Source organism: Sinocyclocheilus grahami, unplaced genomic scaffold (assembly GCF_001515645.1).
Source record: "Sinocyclocheilus grahami isolate Dianchi unplaced genomic scaffold, SAMN03320097.WGS_v1.1 scaffold97.1, whole genome shotgun sequence".
NCBI classification, from domain to species: Eukaryota; Metazoa; Chordata; class Actinopteri; order Cypriniformes; family Cyprinidae; genus Sinocyclocheilus; species Sinocyclocheilus grahami.
In genome coordinates this window covers 1,696,367-1,719,163 of record NW_015505276.1, presented here as the reverse complement: position 1 = coordinate 1,719,163, position 22,797 = coordinate 1,696,367, and the positions used below count along the sequence as shown (strand labels likewise).

At 37.2% G+C, this 22,797-nt stretch overlaps 1 protein-coding gene across 1 annotated transcript in view; it reads right to left on the bottom strand.

The window, feature by feature from the left end:
- LOC107587956 (serine/threonine-protein kinase LMTK1-like) overlaps window positions 1-15,340 on the bottom strand; it is a 55,939-nt gene extending 40,599 nt beyond the window's left edge. The window contains exon 1 of the mRNA XM_016275935.1: window positions 14,520-15,340. Within this exon, the coding sequence (XP_016131421.1) occupies window positions 14,520-14,610 (91 nt within the window). The 5' untranslated portion in view covers window positions 14,611-15,340. The remainder of the gene's footprint in view (window positions 1-14,519) is intronic.
- Window positions 15,341-22,797: the final 7,457 nt, after the last annotated feature.

The following is a 22,797-nucleotide window of genomic DNA, read 5'->3' as shown; positions in this document are numbered from 1 at the left end:
TGACCCAACATTGGGTCGAAACAACCCAGCATTTTTTAGAGTGTACTTGCAATTTCCTTCTAACTATACGTGTAATTTACTAGTAACGTCTTAGTAAAAATAGTTTTTCAGGTTGTCAATCTGAATTTTTGGGAGTAAATACAACTGCAAAATGCAGCTCTCACTCCTGTAAACAAACAAAGCATTAAGAGTGAGAAGTGTATTTAACTGTAGTGAGTACGTGACTCACAGCACTTGATTTTATGAGCATCCAGATCCTCTTTATTGCAAAGCTGTCCAAAGATGGACACTTGAGATGGATACTCAAGGTTGCAGTTTCAGCACTCTCTGCTATTGAAAAGGGGCAACGGAAGAAACGAGAGAAATAACAGATAGATATCAAGAGGAAAAAGCTCTAAATCTTCAGCTGTCCTAACAAACCCATGTCACTGCCTCGATAGTGAGCTCATGACTTCACAAGAGAGGTTCATGACTAGATACATTGCGGCGACAAAGCCTTTGTGGTGTTCGTGGTACCACTGCTGTATTCTGATGAAAGACAATGCAAGAGGTGCTGCTAATAACACACAGTGACTGCAGAGAACCTCAGGTGCAGAGCCGCTCAGCTTAACCTGCGTGTGAACATCCTCTAACCGCACAGGACACTCACAGTGGTGCAATGTGGCTGCTTTACGTTTAATCATCACTGATGGGGGCTTACTTAAAAAGCTTTTATATTACTAATATCAGTAGCTTAATATCTTAATATGATGATAATAACATAACAATCTAATTTTTTTAAATTAGTTTTGGATTACCCCAAGGTCACAGATGTATGAGCCTATTTTCACCTATATAAAAGGTAACTGTAATTATTTTATTATGGCTATGTATATTACTGTTTAAAGCTTTGGGGTTGGTAAGAATCTCTTATGCTTACCAAGGCTTGTGAGATATTATTACAATTTAAAATAACATTATATATTTTAAAAAGTCATTTATTTCTGTGATGCTAATCTGAATTGTCAGCATCATTACTCCAGTCTTCAGTGTCACATGATCCTTCAGAAATCATTTTGATATGCTGATTTGATGCTCAAGAACATTTCTTTTTATGATCAATGTTTTGACTAATCCCCAATTTATTTATTTGTTTGTTTGTTTGTTCATGGGCAGAAGTGCAATTGTAACATTATTTTATTGTGGCTATATGTATACATGATTACAAGTTTATATCTACCAATTAATTACAACCTTATACTGTATTTTCTAAATGTCATTATAAATCTCACAATATGACTTTTATTCTCACATTTACCATTTTATTTTTTTACTTTAAGTGGGAAACAGGCTTGTATACTTATGTAATTCAAGAAAAGGGGAAAGCAACATTTACATTGACTTTTGCCTACATTTCCTATATGTAAACACCAAAACAATGTCACTATTACTTTGCCATATTTTATCTTAGAAAAAAAGTTGAATTTTTAGGGTAGGAAGCAAAGCGAGGCAAAGTCAAGTGAGATGGAAAAAGAGGAAATAAGCAAGTCAAGCTGATTTACTGAAACTGGGATTGAAGAGGCAAGTGAATTTAACTTACAGAGTACAAAACCGCACATCAAAAATTGGAAGAAAGAGTAGACCGTCATCCATTTTCCATAACATTATCAAACAAGAGGTTAGCTAGATGAAGCAGAGAGAATATAATGGGTAAACGTGAATAAATAAGAAAGCTGATGGAGCAGTGCCCTCTAGGTCATGACTGCAAAGCGCTGTTGTTATATTCAACAAGGCATACAAAAGCATTGAGATTTGTCTTTTTATGACACATACTGTTTTATTTTACAATACAATGCCCCACCAGGACTTTCATTTTAAGTACTGCTTTTTTAAATACGCTGTTGTTGGCACTCTTCAAGCAACTCTTTTGTATTTCTTTGATACACTCTGACTCTCTGCAGATGAATGTTTAAAAATAAACTACCAAAAAACAGCCTTGAATTCAGTAGTAGGTGTTGTCCAAAAGACATATGATTCCCCAGAGACATGGACATTAATTCTAAAACTCATCAGGCAGGAGGCCTTCAAGAAGAGAGCTGGGCTTTATGAAGCCGTGGCACAACATTATTGTGGCATCAATAAGTTATCGCCTCGTCCTCTGCTAGGAGTGGACACTGTCTGCGAAAGAGCATATTTTAACATTGATGCCTGATAGGAAGAAAGCACAGAAGGGAGGGAGGGCCACCTGTGTCCCTATTTTTAGCCTCCATCTCTCTCTTGCCGTTTTTCTCATGTACACGCACTCTTCCTCCTCCTGTCTCAGCACAGCATAAGTTTCCAGCTGAGCTGTTCTTTTCCTCATGTTTGTACACTTTAAAGGCACGCATACAAAGTCACACAATGCCTTTCACTTCTGTGACCAGGTGCTGAAAGCTTTGCAGAGTTGGTGTTGTGCCAATCTTGACACTACTGCAATAAAAAGTCTAGTAAGAGAGGGTTGCATTCTTCCAGAACAGCATTATTTCAGTGTTATTTGATAAACTATTATACTGACTGTTTTGAAAGAGTTCTTTTCTGTTTTCAAGTTATTATATGTTACTCATTATTTTTAGTCATTTTAGTTCTTCTACTTTTTTTATTTAGTTGCCAAGTCAACATTTTGAGATTTTTTTAGATTCTAAGGTTTTATTTAATAATTAACTTTATTTCAATTACCAAAAACTATTTTCATAGTTTTAGTTTTTTAACCTCAACAACCAAACCAGTTCAGGCAGGGAACATTATTCCTCAGACAATGTTGCTTGGGGTCATCTGGACGGGCAGCACATTGTTCCCCTCTCTCGCACTAAAAAACAAGACCCAGCTCCATTTGCTTCAGTGCATAAGCCTGTATCAGTGGGAATCAGAGAATAAACGATGAGCACTGAAACGCTAGTGGAGGTACTCGTTCAGCTCCACGACAGTATTGACCTTTACACACTGATATAGAGCAGAGTGCACCAGACTCTAGCTGAGACAATGGGAAAACAGGACAAGTGACATTTAGGGAAGAATATTGGGCCTAGTATGGGGTGGGATGGGGGGAGTGATTCACATTTGTCCCAGTTTGGCGTTCTTGGAGTTTAGGGAACATCGAGAGGGAAAAGTCTGGCTCTGTTATAAAACATGGTGAACTGCCTACCGAAAAGAATGGCTTTTAAACTATTTTCACATAGACATTGCTAGCAAATTTCACAAATAATTACAAAAAAAATTATATTAAATATTACATTTTAATATAACATTTTAAAAAATTTAGTGTATGTGGGCATCATAGGATGGAAAAACATACACTGAAAGAAATTCTCCTGTTTGTCATTTAAAGTTAATCTTTGAAAAACACTAATAATTTAATAACACTTGTAAATGTAATCTAGCAGATCTCAAATTAACGAACTTTTCATTTTAATATTGTTCATTTATCAATCTTCAGCCTTAAAGAGGCAATACATGAAAATACAAGAATTTTCATGCATTAATCACTTTTTTATTGCCAATGTGTAAACCGTTTGTAACAAAAAAAATTAACTCTGTGAAAGCCTGTATAGACTGATATTTATGTAAAGGGCTCGGGACATTTTGGCCGGGAAAGTCAAAAGTATGTGACATTTACGCACACTCCCAAAAGCCTCTCTTATTTTTAAGCCTCTACTTATGTTTAGGTTAATGCCAAAAGTACTATTTGTACTAAAGAAAAGGGATTAATTCAATCTATAATTAATCTACTATATATAGTCCACAGTCTCAAATAAACTTCAGAATCAAACTATCATAACAGTGTAATTTTAATCACTTCATCTGTCGACATGATCCTGGTGAACTGCAGAACTGGTGCAAACATATCCACATTGCTTTGTTGCTCCATCAGATGTTTTCTTAACTGCTGCTTTCTCACCGCTGTCATTTTTGTTGTGTGTTTATTTTGAGAGGAAACTGCATAGCACATATTTATATATTCATTGTTTATGTGTGCTGTAATTACCAAAAAACTATTTTCATAGTTTTAGTTTTTTAACCTCAACAACCAAACCAGTTCAGGCAGGGAACATTATTCCTCAGACAATGTTGCTTGGGGTCATCTGGACGGGCAGCACATTGTTCCCCTCTCTCGCACTAAAAAACAAGACCCAGCTCCATTTGCTTCAGTGCATAAGCCTGTATCAGTGGGAATCAGAGAATAAACGATGAGCACTGAAACGCTAGTGGAGGTACTCGTTCAGCTCCACGACAGTATTGACCTTTACACACTGATATAGAGCAGAGTGCACCAGACTCTAGCTGAGACAACGGGAAAACAGGACAAGTGACATTTAGGGAAGAATATTGGGCCTAGTATGGGGTGGGATGGGGGGAGTGATTCACATTTGTCCCAGTTTGGCGTTCTTGGAGTTTAGGGAACATCGAGAGGGAAAAGTCTGGCTCTGTTATAAAACATGGTGAACTGCCTACCGAAAAGAATGGCTTTTAAACTATTTTCACATAGACATTGCTAGCAAATTTCACAAATAATTACAAAAAAAATTATATTAAATATTACATTTTAATATAACATTTTAAAAAATTTAGTGTATGTGGGCATCATAGGATGGAAAAACATACACTGAAAGAAATTCTCCTGTTTGTCATTTAAAGTTAATCTTTGAAAAACACTAATAATTTAATAACACTTGTAAATGTAATCTAGCAGATCTCAAATTAACGAACTTTTCATTTTAATATTGTTCATTTATCAATCTTCAGCCTTAAAGAGGCAATACATGAAAATACAAGAATTTTCATGCATTAATCACTTTTTTATTGCCAATGTGTAAACCGTTTGTAACAAAAAAAATTAACTCTGTGAAAGCCTGTATAGACTGATATTTATGTAAAGGGCTCGGGACATTTTGGCCGGGAAAGTCAAAAGTATGTGACATTTACGCACACTCCCAAAAGCCTCTCTTATTTTTAAGCCTCTACTTATGTTTAGGTTAATGCCAAAAGTACTATTTGTACTAAAGAAAAGGGATTAATTCAATCTATAATTAATCTACTGTATATAGTCCACAGTCTCAAATAAACTTCAGAATCAAACTATCATAACAGTGTAATTTTAATCACTTCATCTGTCGACATGATGCTGGTGAACTGCAGAACTGGTGCAAACATATCCACATTGCTTTGTTGCTCCATCAGATGTTTTCTTAACTGCTGCTTTCTCACCGCTGTCATTTTTGTTGTGTGTTTATTTTGAGAGGAAACTGCATAGCACATATTTATATATTCATTGTTTATGTGTGCTGTACTTAGGCCTGGGCGATAAAACGGTATCGATATTTATCGACGGTACACCTTCTTCGATAATGATATAAAAAATGTTCGATGTAGTGCACGATATAGGCATGTGCTCTGAGTGACGCAGACAGCACGCACGAACACCTGCTGAATTGAGTGCAATGCCTGCCTGTGATGAGGAGATTGTGAATAAAAAAAATTATATTAGTCGAATTTAAAATAAACATTTGCATTCGAATGCAAAAATAGTACAATCAAATGTTAGGAGTGCGTCAGGAAGTGTCATCAGTGGAGCACCAGATGCGGTGATGATTATGTAAGTGACGTTGTTGCATTTTAAGGTTTTGTTAGTCTAGCCTACGAGACGTGCAGATGCTGCATTATGCATTCAAAATATTAGAGAAATATAGAAGCTCGAGGCGGAGAAGATCTCGATTAGGTTAAAACCGAAACCAAGCCAATCACACAGAATGCATATTCAGCACATTTTTTAGACAGACAAATATGACTGCTGCACTCACGTCTCACACAAGAGATGTAGCCATGCAAAGTTAAAACAGTTTAAACTTTTAGAAAACACATCGCGAATTTGTGGAGGTTTATTCCTTATCACTGCGTCTCATATGTTTTTAAATACAATCTGAGTGAATGGCGCCCTCCTGTGGCCTCGGGAGACAATTAAGCCAAAAGTTTCCTTAAAGGGGTCATATGATGTTGCTAAAAAGAACATTATTTTGTGTATTTGGTGTAATGAAATGTGTTTATGCGGTTTAAAGTAAAAAAAACACATTCTTTTCCACATACTGTACATTATTGTTTCTCCTCTATGCCCCGCCTTTTTGAAACGCGTCAATTTTTACAAAGCTCATCGGTCTGAAAAAGCGAGGTATGCTGTGATTGGCCAGGTTCGAACGAGCCGTTTTAGGTAGGTATGGCTGACTCTTAACTTTTATAAAGAATATCTCTTTGGATTTGAGACTTTAGTCTTTGCAACTTTACAGATCTTCTTTATGCACCAAGAGCTTGTAACACTCCAAAGAGAAAGGAAAAAATGAAATCGCATCATATGACCCCTTTAAGACCTATTTAATCGGCATATAAAACGTTAGAAATTTGATATTTGTTTAATTTTTATTGTGTGTTTGACTGTTAAAACAAAAAATATTAGTTGTTTGTCTCAATAAATTAGGTTAATTTAAAAATACAGTGGTTAAATAAATAAAAAAATTCTATTGCTCTTTGTTTTAGGAAAAGGTTATAAAAAATGTCAAAAATTATCGATACCGAATAAGATATGAAACATTATATCGTTGATACATTTTTTAGCTATATCGCCCAGCCCTAGCTGTACTTTCATATATTTCTCACGTAGTTAGCTTAGCAACATGTTATTTGCAAGCACTAATGGAAACAATTGTGAGAGGAGTAGAGCCCGACCGATATATCGTTTTGCCGATATTATCGGCCGATATGAGCCTGTCGCCGATATATCGGTATCGGCGAATATGTCGCCGATATGAAATTTTTTTTTTACAGAACATATAATGCAGATAAAATGCTTGAAATGGTGTAATTACTTAGTTTGTCTAGCAGAGCACGCTCCATTGTTTGCTACTAGCGACCTGGATGAAACGCTTTAAAGCTTAAGTCTATGGGAAACCACTGAAACTTTAAACGGCCATATCACCGTAACGGCGTAAGTGCCCTACGAAGTGGACTTCACATGAAATTTCGCCATGATTCCAGTTCCAAGGGAACGTACACGTTACATTCAAAGGGCATTAAAGTGCGCGAGACATGAATTTATATTGTATTTATTTACAGAGGTAGGGGAGAGCGGGGCACAAAGTAACACTTTTTGACTTTCTCAGTTTGTGTAAATCCACATGGGGTTCAGAATATATATTTTTTTATCCACAGTAATTTTACACTTGTCTAGTACAAATATGTCGCTTTGTTTCATAATTACAGTGTATACGTTTTTCTTTATTTACCCTCAAAAAATGGAAGTGAAATGTGACAACATGCCCCGTAGGTGGGGTACATTGTAACATCTGAGGGGCACGTTGTAACTTGACCATATGACAGCTTAAAATCTTATCTGATCGAATGAAAAAAATACACAAGACAAACTAAAATATTTTGTTAATTAAAAAAAAAAATATATATATATATATATATTTTTTTTTTTATTATTATTATTTTTTTTTTCAAAATAAAATAATGACGTTTTTTAAGAATTACAAATAATCCGATTTTGGAGTTTGACAATGAACACATTGCAACCATGCTTGGGACGGCCCACATAAACGAGCAAAAATGCTTTACATGTCTTGAAATAATAATTTCTAAACATTAAACATTGACTGTCAGTCTTTATTCACCTGTTTCTCGTTGTTTCTCATTAAAATTAATTAAATAGTGTAAATTACATCGCTTATGTCATAGAATAGCACATTGTAACGAAGTGTTACAACGTGCCCCATCTACGCAACTGGAATTTAAAACTGGTTAGTGTCTTCTGCTAGTAATCAAAGCATTAAAAAAATATCTGAACTGATAAATAACAGATTGGAGATTAAAATAATAGCAGATTTGTCTCATTTTAAATGAATAATAAAAACTGAGATAAAAAAATTTACTTAAGCCAGAATTTTAATTTTTACTATGGTAAAATAAATATTCAAACCACGTGTGTTACAACTACCCCCAAACCTTTTGACTGGTACTGTACTATAATATACGCAAAAAATATCGGTCGATAAATCGGTATCTGCCTTTTTTAAACCCCCTAAATATCGGTATTGGTATCGCCCCCAAAAAACCCTTATCGGTCGGGCTCTAGAGAGGAGTTTCCTATGCAGTGCTATTTGTATGACACAGATTCGGTAATGCATTCAGTTATTAATAATATTTTACGCTCCGCTCCGTTTAACAAATGTGACACAGCAGAACATGTGAAGAAGTGTAGAGATTCCAAGAGAGCCTTATCATGGCCTATGCAGAAATACGCACAAACACACACGAGTAAACAAAAAATATCCTTTCATTAAACAGTCAATGCTGAATCAGTGGAAAAGTGCTGTGGTCTGTTCACTGCCCTAGAGAAGAATTGATGCTGCCAGCTGCCTTCTGTCAACCACTGAGTGAGTGAGATGACAAAACCACAGAGAGAGTGAGAGAGCGATATATTGCCAAATTGCTATTGGCTGTTGAAGCTGCTGAAAGAATGAAGACATTGAACCATGTGGTGATTCGGAGAAGGAATGTTTCTTGGTGAAGGTTGAATGAGGGTGCTGGTAAACAGCAAGTGGCTCTTTTCATTGCATGTAAAGCGCAGAACCACTAGTTCAGCACAGATGGCAACCCATAGTTCTCGTAACCACAGTAATCAGTGGGGCTTGTCAGGTGATGGGAGCAAGCAATCTCAAATGCCTCTTCTCAGAAGTTTTACTTCTGGAGCTGTTTACATCTACTGGTTGTGAATGAATTCTTGTAAATAAGGCGAACAGTCACTGAAAGATTGGAATGAGTACTATGGAAGTCAATGGCTACCAACAACTCTATGGTTACCAACTTTCTTCAAAATATCTTTAAAGTACATTAGCATGATCCTATAAGTTAACAGTGCAATACAAATGTCCCTTTCAAGGAAAATCAGTTCACCCTTCGGTCATATTTGCAATGCCTCTGGGGCAGCTATTTCAGACATGCAAGACCAGCTCCTTTCTACTTGAATGAGGAAATATTAAAATCTCAAAAACTGATTGCCAAACTCATATTTAAATAACATATTTCATATATCTCATAAATTTTGTTTCTTAAGCATTAAAAAAGCATGATTTTTTAGCTTTTTTAGCCGATTGGCTTAGTAGAAGGCGGGACTTATTACAGTGTATATTGCGCATTGCACTTTCTTCTATTCAAATTAATACCAATTAACTGTTTGTATATACAGCCTTTGAGCATAAACTGCAACAAAAAAAATAATAATAAATATTGGATGAAATAGTATATTTTTTAATTAATTAGATTTAGTAATTTTATCAATAAGTTTTGGTATTGCATTAGCCTAATTGTAAATATATAATTTTTCTATTTTTGGATGGATTTCCTTCACTGAGTTCACTGAATTGCATTACCTCCTCCATGAATGATACATGCTGCTTTATAATTTGGTAAAAGTTATCTTGAAAGGCAATGTAATTATTTTGCTTACCGTTTGAAACTGACTTTGTGTCGGGAACGCATCTATGATGCCTTAAAATGCTGTTTATGTTCCAACTCACTAGGTTTTGGAATAGATCCTTTGACCAGAACACCAGCTTTGTTGGGTTGTCTCCATCCCTAGATAATTCATAATTAATTACTCAAAGTCATTTATTTTTAGTGCAGGGTATCTTTGCATTGCTGTTCGTTTCATGCCCCCACAGAAACACTTATGAGATCACTAATTTGTTTCTCTAAGTGTGTGTGTGTGTGTGTGTCAAGACACATCCAGGAAGGAGGCAGGCAATGTGTTTTTCTGTGACAATTCCCTCTCAGGAACAACATGTGTGACACAGATAAGAAAACAACATCCTAAGACAAAACACACACACATAATTTGAAACAAAATTAAAACTGAAACTCACATTTATACCTCAACACAAACAAATGCACACACACGCCAATAAATAAACTAAAAAAAGATGAAATACACACATAATTTTCCTCTAAAAGCCTGAAGATCATACCAACATCATACAAGGAAACCCTCACCACAGATATGACTATCTAGCATTGAATAAGAACATAATGATCTCTTTCATCCAGCTGCCTGTTCACCAGCTTTCCTGTGTAGTTCCTTATTTTGACGAATGACGGTTCTTCTCTCATGCACTACAACATTCACATATGCTCAGTGCACACTACAAGACTAAAGCTTGAATTGACTGAAAGGCAGATTCTGTTTCTTCCAAAGTACTTGAACAAATTTACCTTGACTAACCTCGACTGTTATTAAATTTTACACCTACACTGTACCTGATCATACAGTAGATGTTTCCTCTTGTTCTGAATGCTCTTCATAAATCTCCCCACATCCTCTCAAAAACATCAACACACTGCAGTCTTCTTCCAGGCCGCCTCACATGGCATGCAGCATTCGCGGCATTCACCCAGACGAGGTCAGGATGAGGTGGTGCAATAAATACTGCATGAACTCATCTGTCAGTAAGAGGCAGTCGAGTGAATTGGACTATAAGTGTGTGTTTGGGAAGGGAGACACAGCAGTATGTACAAAATCCCATCTTCTTATTAAAACAGACAAGGTTAAAAAGTATATCCAAATGTAATGCACTAGGAATATTGCTCTCTTCTTTTATAATAGAAAATACTTAGTGGACTAAGACAAATCTTAACAGAAATGCAATCTGAGAATGGTGTCTGTGCCGGATTAAAGTATTGTGGTGCCCCTGACGCTTCGCTCCAAGTGTTGTTGTTTGACTAGCGCCTCAGAGGCTTGTGTTACTTAGCTTAAAGTTTGATTTATGAAATCTGTTCAGCACTGTCAGGAAACAATATCGGCATAAGCCAGAAGGACAGTCAAGGCAGCATCCTTTCTTCCTGAACTACTGCTTAAGAGTGCTAGCTATGTTTTTATAATAAACAGATAATATCACATTTCTACTGCACATGAACTCAATAAAAGTTCAGAAAACAGATTTGTGGCCTGATATCATAGAACAACTTCAAAAGATGGTGTTGGAGAACTCTTTTAAGCTCTGTGTTTCTTTAGCTATCTATCTATGTGCCTGTGCTTCAACAGCTGTTTGGTCTCTCATTCTGACGGCACCCATTCACTGCAGAGGATCCATCGGTGAGCAAGTGATGTAATTCTAAATTTCTCCAAATCTGTTCTGATAAAGAAACAAACATCTATATCTGGGATGTAAATTCTCAGCAAATCTTATTACCTTCATCAGACACCTCACATAAGTGCTGTTTGTCCTACACAACCGCTTATAACCATTCAGGTGTGCAAGGGTTATTTATTTGTTAATCATCTAAAAAAGCTAAACTTCAAAGCGAATTGGAATCAGAGAGAGTCTGGGATGAAACAAAACCCTCATAAACTTACAGAAAACTGTAGTAAACAGTAACAACCACAGGCAGGCCTTGAAGTATTGTGCAATCATCCTCTAACAGTGTCTGAGGATTGTGTTGTTGTGACCAGGGAGCAGTAAAGCCCAGTTCACAGACAGTTCCAGGCCAACCACATCTGTGATGCATGTGGCTTTATAGGACACATGAATAGAGCCTGGCCTTGAGAGATCAGCATGGTAAATAACCATCAGTATGCAGCATAGCTACAAATTCTGACAAAAGCAAGAAGTCTTGCCCTAACAGACCACTTTTGAATGCTTTGATGTGGTTCTTTCCTAGTCATCCATAAACCATCTTAGCACAACAACCCAAAACACAGGGATGGGTATAGTAAGGAATATATAAGCTCTGGTTCTGATTTCGATTCAACATAACAATTATGGTTCTATAATCCCTTTTTTTTATAAACAACAATTTACTATAACAAACTCAGTTGTGACTATCTAATTGTAATATAATTGGACTGATTCTATACTACCATTCAAAAGTCTCTAATGCTCACTAAGGCTGCATATATTTGCTAAAAAATATATAGTACAACAGCAACATTGTGAAATATTATTTTCACAAATTTAAAATATGTTTTTAATATATTTTTCCATACTAACGACTTAAGGTTCAGAGAACAAATCGCTTCAATTCAGTGAGGGAGTGAATCATTACAGTGAATCAAACTAAAGACTAAAGATTAATTTTGCTGAATCTTTCTGACTAATTCTTAAAACTCTTCTTAAGGTCCGTTCACTCCAAGGACGATAACTAAGTCCACACCACAACTATAACGATAAAGACAAAGAGAAACGATATCGTTGGAATCACTTTCAAAACGATTTTTCTCCAGCAGAAGAAAGATAAAAAATTGATAGCCAATCAGAATCCATCCTGCTGTTACGAGCTCAAAAATGTAAAGCGGCAGACGCGCGTGCGCTTAGAATAAACAGACGATATTGTTCGCTGGTGTGGACGCTAATATCGTTATCTTTATAGTTATCGTTCTTGGTGTGAACGGGGCTTCATAGTTAGCCTAATTTGCAAATGAATCAGATAAGAGCCTGTTCCATCTTTTTAAGAAATTCCAGAACACAATGATTTAGATTTTTTTACTGTTCTGTTCTTTTTTAAAAAGATGGAACCAGTTCTTATCCGATTCCCAACCCCATACATTACACTAATACAGTCCTAACCTTAAAACAGCACTTGATATTCAAACTGCTGTAATGTGATGAAGCAAACTGCCCTGTGCCATTATAATCCATATGACTTTGCCACGTCCTTGTGTACGTCCAAGATTCTGAGGGTGGGAGACTGATTAGTCTCCTGTCACATGTCACACCATCCATTGCCACTGAAACATTGATTCTCAATCCCATTACTTGGCCAGTCAGAGTAACAGATTGCTGCTGACTCCAGCCCGTTATAGGGCATGTATATCACCCAGGCAGCCTACAGTCAGTCACCCTAAATATGTCATCATAAAGCGAGAGGGAATCTTTACAGGCTTAGCCAATGCCCTTCCCGCACTACTATCATCTCAAACCAGGGTGGAATGTTGTGAATCAAATATGGAAACTCATATCCTCGTTTCATCTTTATTCTTAAATATAAAGGTTTCTTTATTGACATCAATGGTTCCATAAAGAACCTTTAACATCCATTGCACAAAATGTTCTTTATTGTGGAAAAAACGTTCTTTAAATCATTAAAATGTTCTACACACTAACAAAAAAAATAGTTCTTTAAAGAACTGTCCACTGAAATGTTCTTTGGGGAACCTAAATTTATTTTTAAGAGTATTGAGCTTGATCTGATTTTCTGTCATTGCACACACAAGAGAAAAGAGGGACGTTATGGTTAGCGGAAGTTCCCTTGGAAAGCAGGAATACGAGAGTGCAATTGAATCAAGCACAGGACTGTGCACCGGTCAAGGCATCTTTTCAGCTATAATTCCTTGGTCGTGATTGGGAGTGTCCATGGCCCTTATATTTCTCAATCTAATTACAGCAGTGGGCGTTACATAATAGTTTGTTATGGCTTCCCAATCAGTGAGCCATTCAAACGCATATCTAGAGTGCCTGGTAAAAACACAGACAGTGAAAACCAAGAGCGATGGAGAAGAAGCTGACCCCCTCCGCACCCCAGATTCAGAGGCAGCTGAACAGTAGCTGATTCATTAGTATGCTGCACGTCACCTCGGCCAGGGAAGCTTTTGGCTCTGTTTACAGCACTACCTATTTCTTTCTTCACATGTCACCCGAATTCATGCCGCTCGGCTTTCTAAGGTCTATGCATGCACGCTGGTTCATCAAATGCTGTATACGTTGCTCTTAATGAACTGTGTGAGCCGACTGGAGACATGCAACCACTCTCACCGGGCTGCAGGGCATGCATGAAGAGCGAACTTGATGCCACAAGAGAGGGTATGCACGTGAATCTCAGTGTCACAGGTCGGCCTCCAACCACAAAGCACGGTCTGCCCACACGGTCACTGAGTGAGACACCACAGGGTGCTGACTTCTCGAGGAAGTAAACAGCAGTGCTCAGATATGTCAAACACACTGACGTTATGCAACGAAACTGCCTTGGGAACACAGGACACACAAGAAGAGGAACACAACAGTTCAGGCTAACTAATGCCAAGTCAGCTCCGTTTGACTGCAAATGTGCAAAACACACTCTGGCTCTGCAGTGCATTAAGCATGCATGTGCGAGTGCACACACAAGTAGGACGCCTTTTGATAAATGCATTATTCTCAAACAAATGAATACATATTTTATAATATTTTTCGACATTTATTTGCATCAAAATGTTTAAAAGTACTGATTAAAGCCATACAAAAAAATATGTAGCAATTTCAATACATTATTAACAATAAATAAATGTTTGCAAAAACATACATTTAGGCCTTTATTATGTGTATTTTAAATTATTTTAACCAAAACATGTATGTGGCTGTTTCAACATGAAAATATAAAGTCTAGACTGTTTCATCTGTTTCATCTGGTAGCATGTAGCCCACATCAGCGCACATTTAATGAATAATAAACGGTGGCGGGTCAGAAAATGTCATGTTTTTACTCACCTGGGTCGAAATGCGAACTGAAGGCAAAACTGGGATTAAATAAAACCGAGGACATGACCGCGACAAATACGGACGCCTTCATCCTCCTCATAAGGCTGCAGATTTACTGCAGGACACAGCGATTGTACATTAAATAAAGAAAAAAAATCGCTTCATAAAAGAAAATTAGGCATGAGGGTGCTCCGATGCATCATGAAACACAGCAGCGCGCGCGTCGCGTCATCTCTGCCTCACTTCAAATGCGTCGGATTAAGAAACAGATGCTGGGAAACATTTCCGCTCGTCTCTGTGCTGCGTTTAACGCGTTTCAGTGTAAACAGCGCGGTGTCTCTTCGTTCATCAGGCTGTTTACTGAACGCTCCTCGGGGTAGACCACCTATCAGCGTCGCTTTTTCTCCATGTGCAGGCTATGCACCAAGATTTTGGTGTCTGGCAGCTGTCCAGTATCATTCCTGCAAATGTTTTGCTCTGCTTGCAGCTGTGCCCTTCGGACACGCAGTGTTTGATATATACTTAGAGCTCTGGGCAGTTTATCTCGGCGTGTATGATGGAGTGTGTAGAGAGGATTATTAATGCTGCAGCGGCACTGACAGACAGGAGAGCGCGCTCGAGCGAGCGCCGTCACACAGAAGCACTGTGACGGGTTTGGTCGAGAAAAAAACAGTCGGTGTTTAAAATCTGATCTGTCGGATGTAAAGACTCTTGCCTGTCTGACGGAATGCCTACACTACAGTATAAGTCTTCCCTGTTGAAAATAACAGCTTGAACCATCTGATTTGCTGGTTTAAGATAGTCTCCCTGCCTGACCAACAGAAAGACCGAAATCCCTCTACATACAACATATCAGACTGAGAGATAAACAAACCATCAAGAAATATCTTTGAGGATATATTACCATCATACTGTTTAATAAATGTGGGTTGAAAGAAACTATAACACTAAATGGCACATAAGTTCGGTAATGTTGGTAGAACAAAATTCTTGGCAAAACAGATTTTTCAAACTCTGCAATGTGAATTTGTGAATATGTTTTTTCAGTGTTTAGCATTTGTAGCCAATCAGCTACATATCTGTTGATTTCTTGAATGCAATGGCCAATCAGAGGTGTGTAATTTAGTCACAATCCACTCATCGATCAAAATGCCAGAGTTGTCTTTAGTGCTGAGTTAAAGGGATAGTTCACCCAAAAATGAAAATTAGCCCATTATTTACTCACCCTCAAGCCATCCTAGGCGTATATGACTTCCTTCTTTCAGATGAATCCAGTCGGAGTTATTTTAAAATTGACTTTGATCTTCCAAGCTGTTTAATGGCAGTCAGAGGGTGTTGCAGCTCATCAGTCCAAAAGAAGTGAAATAAAGTGCATCCATCCATAATAAAAAGTGCCTCACACGGCTCCGGGGGGTGAACAAAGGCCTCCTGTAGCCAACTGATGCGTTTTTGTATGAAAAATACCCATATTAAAAATGTAATAATCACTTTAATCTAGCTTGCGCCAACAGTTGTACACTGAAGCAGCTCCGGGCGGATGACGTAAGATGTCGGCGTTGCGCATGTGCCGGTAAGTCTCGTGAAAACCATTGTTTGTTTATAGGAGCAAAGGATGCAAAGTTTCCTTACTTTAGCAAAGGAAAACCAGTCTCCTCTTGGCTTATATCGAAATCCTCCGACATTCTTCTTTACAAATCCTCGTTTTGTACTTCTAATTCATGACTTGTTTTGTTTTGATCTCTCCCCTGCGCTTCCGCGTTCGTCACTTCTGAGCGGCGCATGCGCAACACTGAGCTCATACGTCATCCGCCCGGAGCTGCTTCCGTGTACAACAGTGAGCGCAAGCTAGATTAAATTGATTATTAAGTTTTAAATATGGATATTTTTCTTACAAAAAAGCATCGATTCGCTACAGGAGGCCTTTGGTCACCCCCAGGAGCCGTGTGAGGCACTTTTTATTATGGATGGATGCGCATTATTTCACTTCTTTTGGACTGATGAACTGTAACACCCGCTGAGTGCCATTAAACAGCTTGGAAGATCAAAGACTATTTTTAATATAACTCCGACTGGATTCATCTGAAAGAAGGAAGTCATATACGCCTAGGATGCCTTGAGGGTGAGTAATTCATGGGCTAATTTTCATTTTTGTGTGAACTAACCCTTTAAGGCCCATGCACACCAAGAACGAAAACTATAAAGATAACTATATCTTGTCTACAGCAGGATTGATTCTGATTGGCTGTCAAAGTTTTCATCATTCATCAGCTGGAAAGAAAATCGTTTTGAAAATGATTCCAACTATATCGTTTCTCTGTGCATTTATCTTTATAGCTCTGATGTGGACTCTGCTATTTTTTTAATATTGAGAATGATTTTTAGAACTATATCTTTATAGTTATTGTTCTAGGTGTGAATGGGCCTTTAAGCTGGGCATACACTGTGTGATTTTTTGTTGATTTTCAGCCAATTTTTGAATCATACTCTCTCTTTCGGACGGATTTCAGCTTTCTCATGCGTCATTTGTCATGCAGTGTACAGGGGGTAACAAGAGGCGATTAACCTCTCCCAACCGCCAATCGTCTGGTTGGGTGAATTTTGGTTACGCATGAGTCCACCCTCCCATGGACTGCAATTTCGACCAAGGGAGCCAACCCCATCCCCTGTGATTTTGCGATTTTGATAGCCAGTTCCCCCTTGAGCATGACTGAGCTATAGTTATGGTCGTGATTGGGCTAGTTTTGAGTAGCAATTGACCCTTCACCGGGAGTTTGATTGACAAGATGATCTGACTAATCATAATGCCAAATCTGTCATTTTGTCCAACAAACAAACAAGACAGGAGAGTAGATTTATGTTGGTGAACTTGAACTTGAAAAATGGTGATACTGACATCTTTCTGCAGTGGAAACAAGATACATTCTGATGTTCATTCATGTTTATATCATGTTATAACAAGAAAGGAGGAAGAGATGATTGGTTCACGTGCCTCTTGAACTGAGGCGCTACAGTGATCTGTCACGACACATTAAAGAGCCACAAAACAGTATAATTTATTTTTAAAATTACTAAATTTGACTGTCATCGCTTTGTTAAGCAGGTGTTTTAAAGTCTGAACGTAATGCTCAGCTTCTCCATTGCTTTGAGCAAATCTCGGGCGGCTGGTGGTGTGACTAAAGCCATGGTCCACTGCGAAGCTTGCAAACATCTGGATGGAAAATTGAGGTCCATTATGCAAGAAAATGATCTCTGAAATTCCATGCCTTGAAAACATAGACTTTAAGTGCATTATTACATCATCAGATCTTGCATGGGTTAATTCTCCACAAATCTGGAAAAATAGTCCACCACCAATAGATAGGTGCTTCCATGCATTGAAAACAAATCTGCACCCAACTTAAGCCATGGTCTGGCAGGGAACTCAGAGGGCATTGGTTAGATTGACTCAAGCTCATTTATCTGTCCACTTAGACAGTCTCAAGCATGCAGTCTGCATTTAGCAACCCCCGGTGCCCTTCATGCAGTTTCTCCAGGACTGTGTTGCTTTCACTGCTCCTCCTCTTTCTGTAGAAGAACAGCACCAATACCGTGGGATGATGCATCAACAGACAGTTTCGGGGGGTTTTCAGCATTGCACAAGGCTAGTACAGGCGGTTATAAAAGCTCATGTTTAAATTCTCTGAAGGCTTCTCTGAAGGCTCTTCCACAACACCAGTGGTTCCTTTTGGACAAAAGGTCCCTTAATGTAATTTTTTTCCCTTAATGTAAAGGTCCCCAAAGTAATTTTTTTGTTTGTTTGTTTTTTTTTTTATAAAAAAAGATGATAAATATAAAGTAGAATTAAAATAGAATAGAAAGTGCTAGAGTTAGAGGTCAAATAAAGATGGAACAGATGTGTTTTTAGTTGTTTTTTGTTGATTACTTCTGACTATCGTGCCATATTAATAGCTTTTTCAAGTGTGAGCTCTGTCCAGCTGCATCTGCTCAGATAGTGTATACTGTCTCTTAGAACAACTACAAGTCTATCTCTGAGCAATTCGTCATGCAGAGTTCCATAGTTGCATTTTTCTGCAAGAGCATGTTATGAAGTTATCAGTTGGTTCATTGGGCTGCCGCACTTTTTGATTGAATCTTGCTCTTTCGTATGTTACGTTTTTTGCTACTGCGCATCAGATAAAGGCTGTCCTCTCAACATGTCATCTGCATCATCTCCCATGCAGTATATTATTGTGTTCACCTGAATAGCCTGTGAGCTGACATGTAGATTACAGGCCATTTGATATCTTACAAACCGCCGAATCCATTTCTCCCACTTTAATTATTTACAAAATATGAATCTCCAACGCACATTCAGAGAACATCACAATGCATTCATGATTGATGTTGATGCGAGGACAGATGTTGTTGTATGAACATGGATTGAAGATTAATATTTTGTAAATAAAGTCATGAATTTTTTTTTTTTTTTTGCAAATAAAAAATAGAATTGAGGTTAAACCACTGAAGTCGCATGGATTACTTCTATGGTTTCCTTTATTCCTTTTTTACTTGGAAATGAAACAATTCAGAAGTCTGAATCTAACCAAAATAGATTCTTGTTTAAGTCACAAAAGTCCAAGATGATTGAATGTGTTCCACCATAAGCTTGCTGTATTTATAAAACACAAATAGCATTCATTTTAATTGGTCTGGTTTTATGTTGTCTAGATGGGAACCAGCATTCCGGTCTTTTTGAAGGAAGTTGAATCTGCAGAGCCTTTCCTGCTCTGTGAAATAACTATTCGCTGAACTTTACTGTTTGCAACTGGACGCAACTGATCCACATATCCTGCAATTGTTCATCTGCTGAATGTTGTGTTGACTCTGGCACTGCTGTACTGTGTTGCAAAGTCCAGGGTACTGACTCAACTTCACTGACATTTAGCGACATACATTTACTGATATGCACAGGACTTTAAGTATTACAGACCATTTGATAAGCATTTTTCATATTATTTCTGATGACAGAAATGCCTATATTGTGCCTTCATTTATTTTTTAAAGTAAACCTTCCATGATGTAATGTGGCTTGTTTGTTAATAAAGAACTACCGTTGCTTGTTATAACAACTGTTTGCATTTTGCCTTTATTTTTAACTTTGTAGAATGAATAGAATTCTACTGTGGTCCCAGACTAAAGTTGAATTTAACTTTATGGATTGTTTTGATGTCTCAATGTTGTTATCAGTGTAACTCTCCAAGTTATCACAAATTATTTCCTGACAGTTAGTCAACTAATTGAACCTGTTTGGAGGACAGAAATGTCAACTCGTTACACTGGAGTTAAAAATATCTCAACTTAAAATACATCTTAATAGTGTTAAATTGTCACTCTTTACTGTGGCGTTGAAGAAAAATGATCTTGCTCTGGTGTAGACCAGAGTTATTTTACAGTGTAAATATAACAGTGTCTTATTGTTAAATCAGTAACACTTTTGAAAGTACTTTTGAAAGTTTACTTTAACTCTGAAAATATTGGCACAATATGTTCACACACTCAGTTGATTTTAAATTAGTTGAATTAACACTGATGAATTTGCTGTGAAAGAATGTGCATAATATATATATATATATATATATATATATATATATTCAAATGTTGACTAGGCTACTGTATATATATTTCCTTTTTTGTAAGAAATGTATACTATTATTAGTTAAATTGATAAAAAGTAATGGTAATGTCACGAATCCGGTCCATGAACTTCCGTCTGCTCGCCACCAGAGGTCACCCTTCCACTACTCTCTGGTGTAGACCAGAGTTATTTTACAGTGTAAATATAACAGTGTCTTATTGTTAAATCAGTAACACTTTTGAAAGTACTTTTGAAAGTTTACTTTAACTCTGAAAATATTGGCACAATATGTTCACACACTCAGTTGATTTTAAATTAGTTGAATTAACACTGATGAATTTGCTGTGAAAGAATGTGCATAATATATATATATATATATATATATATATATATATATATTCAAATGTTGACTAGGCTACTGTATATATATTTCCTTTTTTGTAAGAAATGTATACTATTATTAGTTAAATTGATAAAAAGTAATGGTAATGTCACGAATCCGGTCCATGAACTTCCGTCTGCTCGCCACCAGAGGTCACCCTTCCACTACTATGGACGTACTTGGATTTACCCCTCTAGTCTCGCCCTGTTAATTCTGTTCGCCGATCGTAGACCCACGCTAGCCCTAGGAATATTCTTGTGTCTTGCCCTCTTTATACCCGTTGCCATTATCTGACCCTTGCCTGTCTCTAACCATGTCTATGAATAAAGCCTTGCATTTGGATCCGCACGTCTCGTGTCTCCTCAGCCCCGTAACAGGTAAAAACTTTCATTTTTAGAAAAGATTTGTTTTGAATTAATGCTGTTCTTTAACTTTTTCCCCCCCAAAATTTATAATAATAATAAAATTGCACAATTGTTTGCAACATTGATAATAAATCATCATGTTAGAATGATTTCTGAAGGATCATGTGACACTGAAGACTGGCGTAATGACGCTGAAAAACACTTACTATTCAGAGATCTATTTGTCGTGCACCGAAAACAACCATAGATCATATACACACTGGCTAAAAAAAAACACTGTTTTGAGAGGCACTGAGCGGATTTCTCGTGATTCTCATTCATTTGGTTGACTTACACACTGAATCGTTTGCAGCGGTTTCTCACACTGCAACAGTAACGGGCTATTTTATAAAAAAAGAAAACAAAAAGAGTGCAGGATGAAGTAGATATTTACTCACAATCCATAATAGAAACACTCGCGAAAATGTCTTCTATAGTTTGTCAACGACTAAGCAGCAAATATTGCATATGCAGATTGTAAACGACTGCAGATGTATATCCAAAACAGTATTTAAAAAGAGTAAAACCTATATGGGCACACTTTTTTTTGATAGGTCATGTGTCCCGTTATTGACGAAAGGCTAGAAATGCAAAATGCATCTTCCAAACTACGCTGGCGACACCTGCTGGTCTAAACAGTGTAAATGCTACGACAACACAACACAAACAGTAACATGTTAGAAACCAATCGCAAATGTTTTCATGAAACTATGATAATCTCTTAAAAGTATTCTACAAAACAATAGGTCCACCATTAAATATGAAGTGTATTTGTGTTATTATTGTGTGTTCTTGAATTCATTCCTGATCCTGGTTAATTAATATTGATTCTAAACTGTTAGAGATTAACTAATGACCAGTACCATTTTTATGACTACTTTTGTGTTAATGTTCAGTTTTAAATAGTGCATAATTAATGTTTACTTTGAATATAGAGTTTGGAGTTAATCAAGCTGTCTCGATTGCTATAGCTAATCTTTTAAGAGTGTTTGAGTCTATGACACAATCCCATCAAGATAACCTTAATTTTTCTTTCTCCGCAGGTCATAACAAAACAATACTTCATCCCGAATATTTGCTTCTTATATTCTCTGTTGAACTGAACATATTTTTAATATATGATTTCTTAAACCTCCATTGTAACGAATCACCAACAACCACTCACTTTCTTCATATAATGAACAAATCTAGGGATTGTAGTTACTGTTGTTGTTCACATCAGTAATTGTAAAAATTAATAATCCTACTTAAAATAGGGGATAAAGTAATCAAAACATCAGAATCTAGGGTCACTGCAGTGAGTTTGTCATCCACTCGTCTGCTTTCAGACACCACATCTACACACATCGGCTGCGTCTGAAAGCTGCAGAATGCTGTCTTTGGAGGTTACATTCTAAGGTAGAAAGGCATCAAGGCACCTCCAAATCCAATGTTAGTTTCACTTCCTGTCTCCTGAGAGGCCCTCGTCTGATGGATTTTTGAAGGCAGCATAGATGTATCCTTCTCTGTGTATGATATCCCACAATACTGTGTATTCAGTTCCATCACAGCTGAGCTAAAAAAAACGAACAAAAAAAGGCATCTGAGAGTTGTGGTTGGTTGTCAGTTTGTGTGTAAATATAAGTTCTTCTAGTGAGAAATTAGTATTGTAGTAATTAAGTATTCACTTAATTACAAACAAAGTGCTTTCTATTTTGTTGTGAATCATTAAATTGTATGCTGCCTCAGAAGCAAAATCAGTTTTGTGAGACATGTGCACACACACCATGTTGGTTTTGTGGTTTGTGGAGGAAGAGGTGGCTGTTGGGTAGTTCCTGGTTCAAATTAAACGCTATATAAGCACTCAAGATGAAAGAGAGGAGAAAAGTACACAAGAAGCTGCTAAGA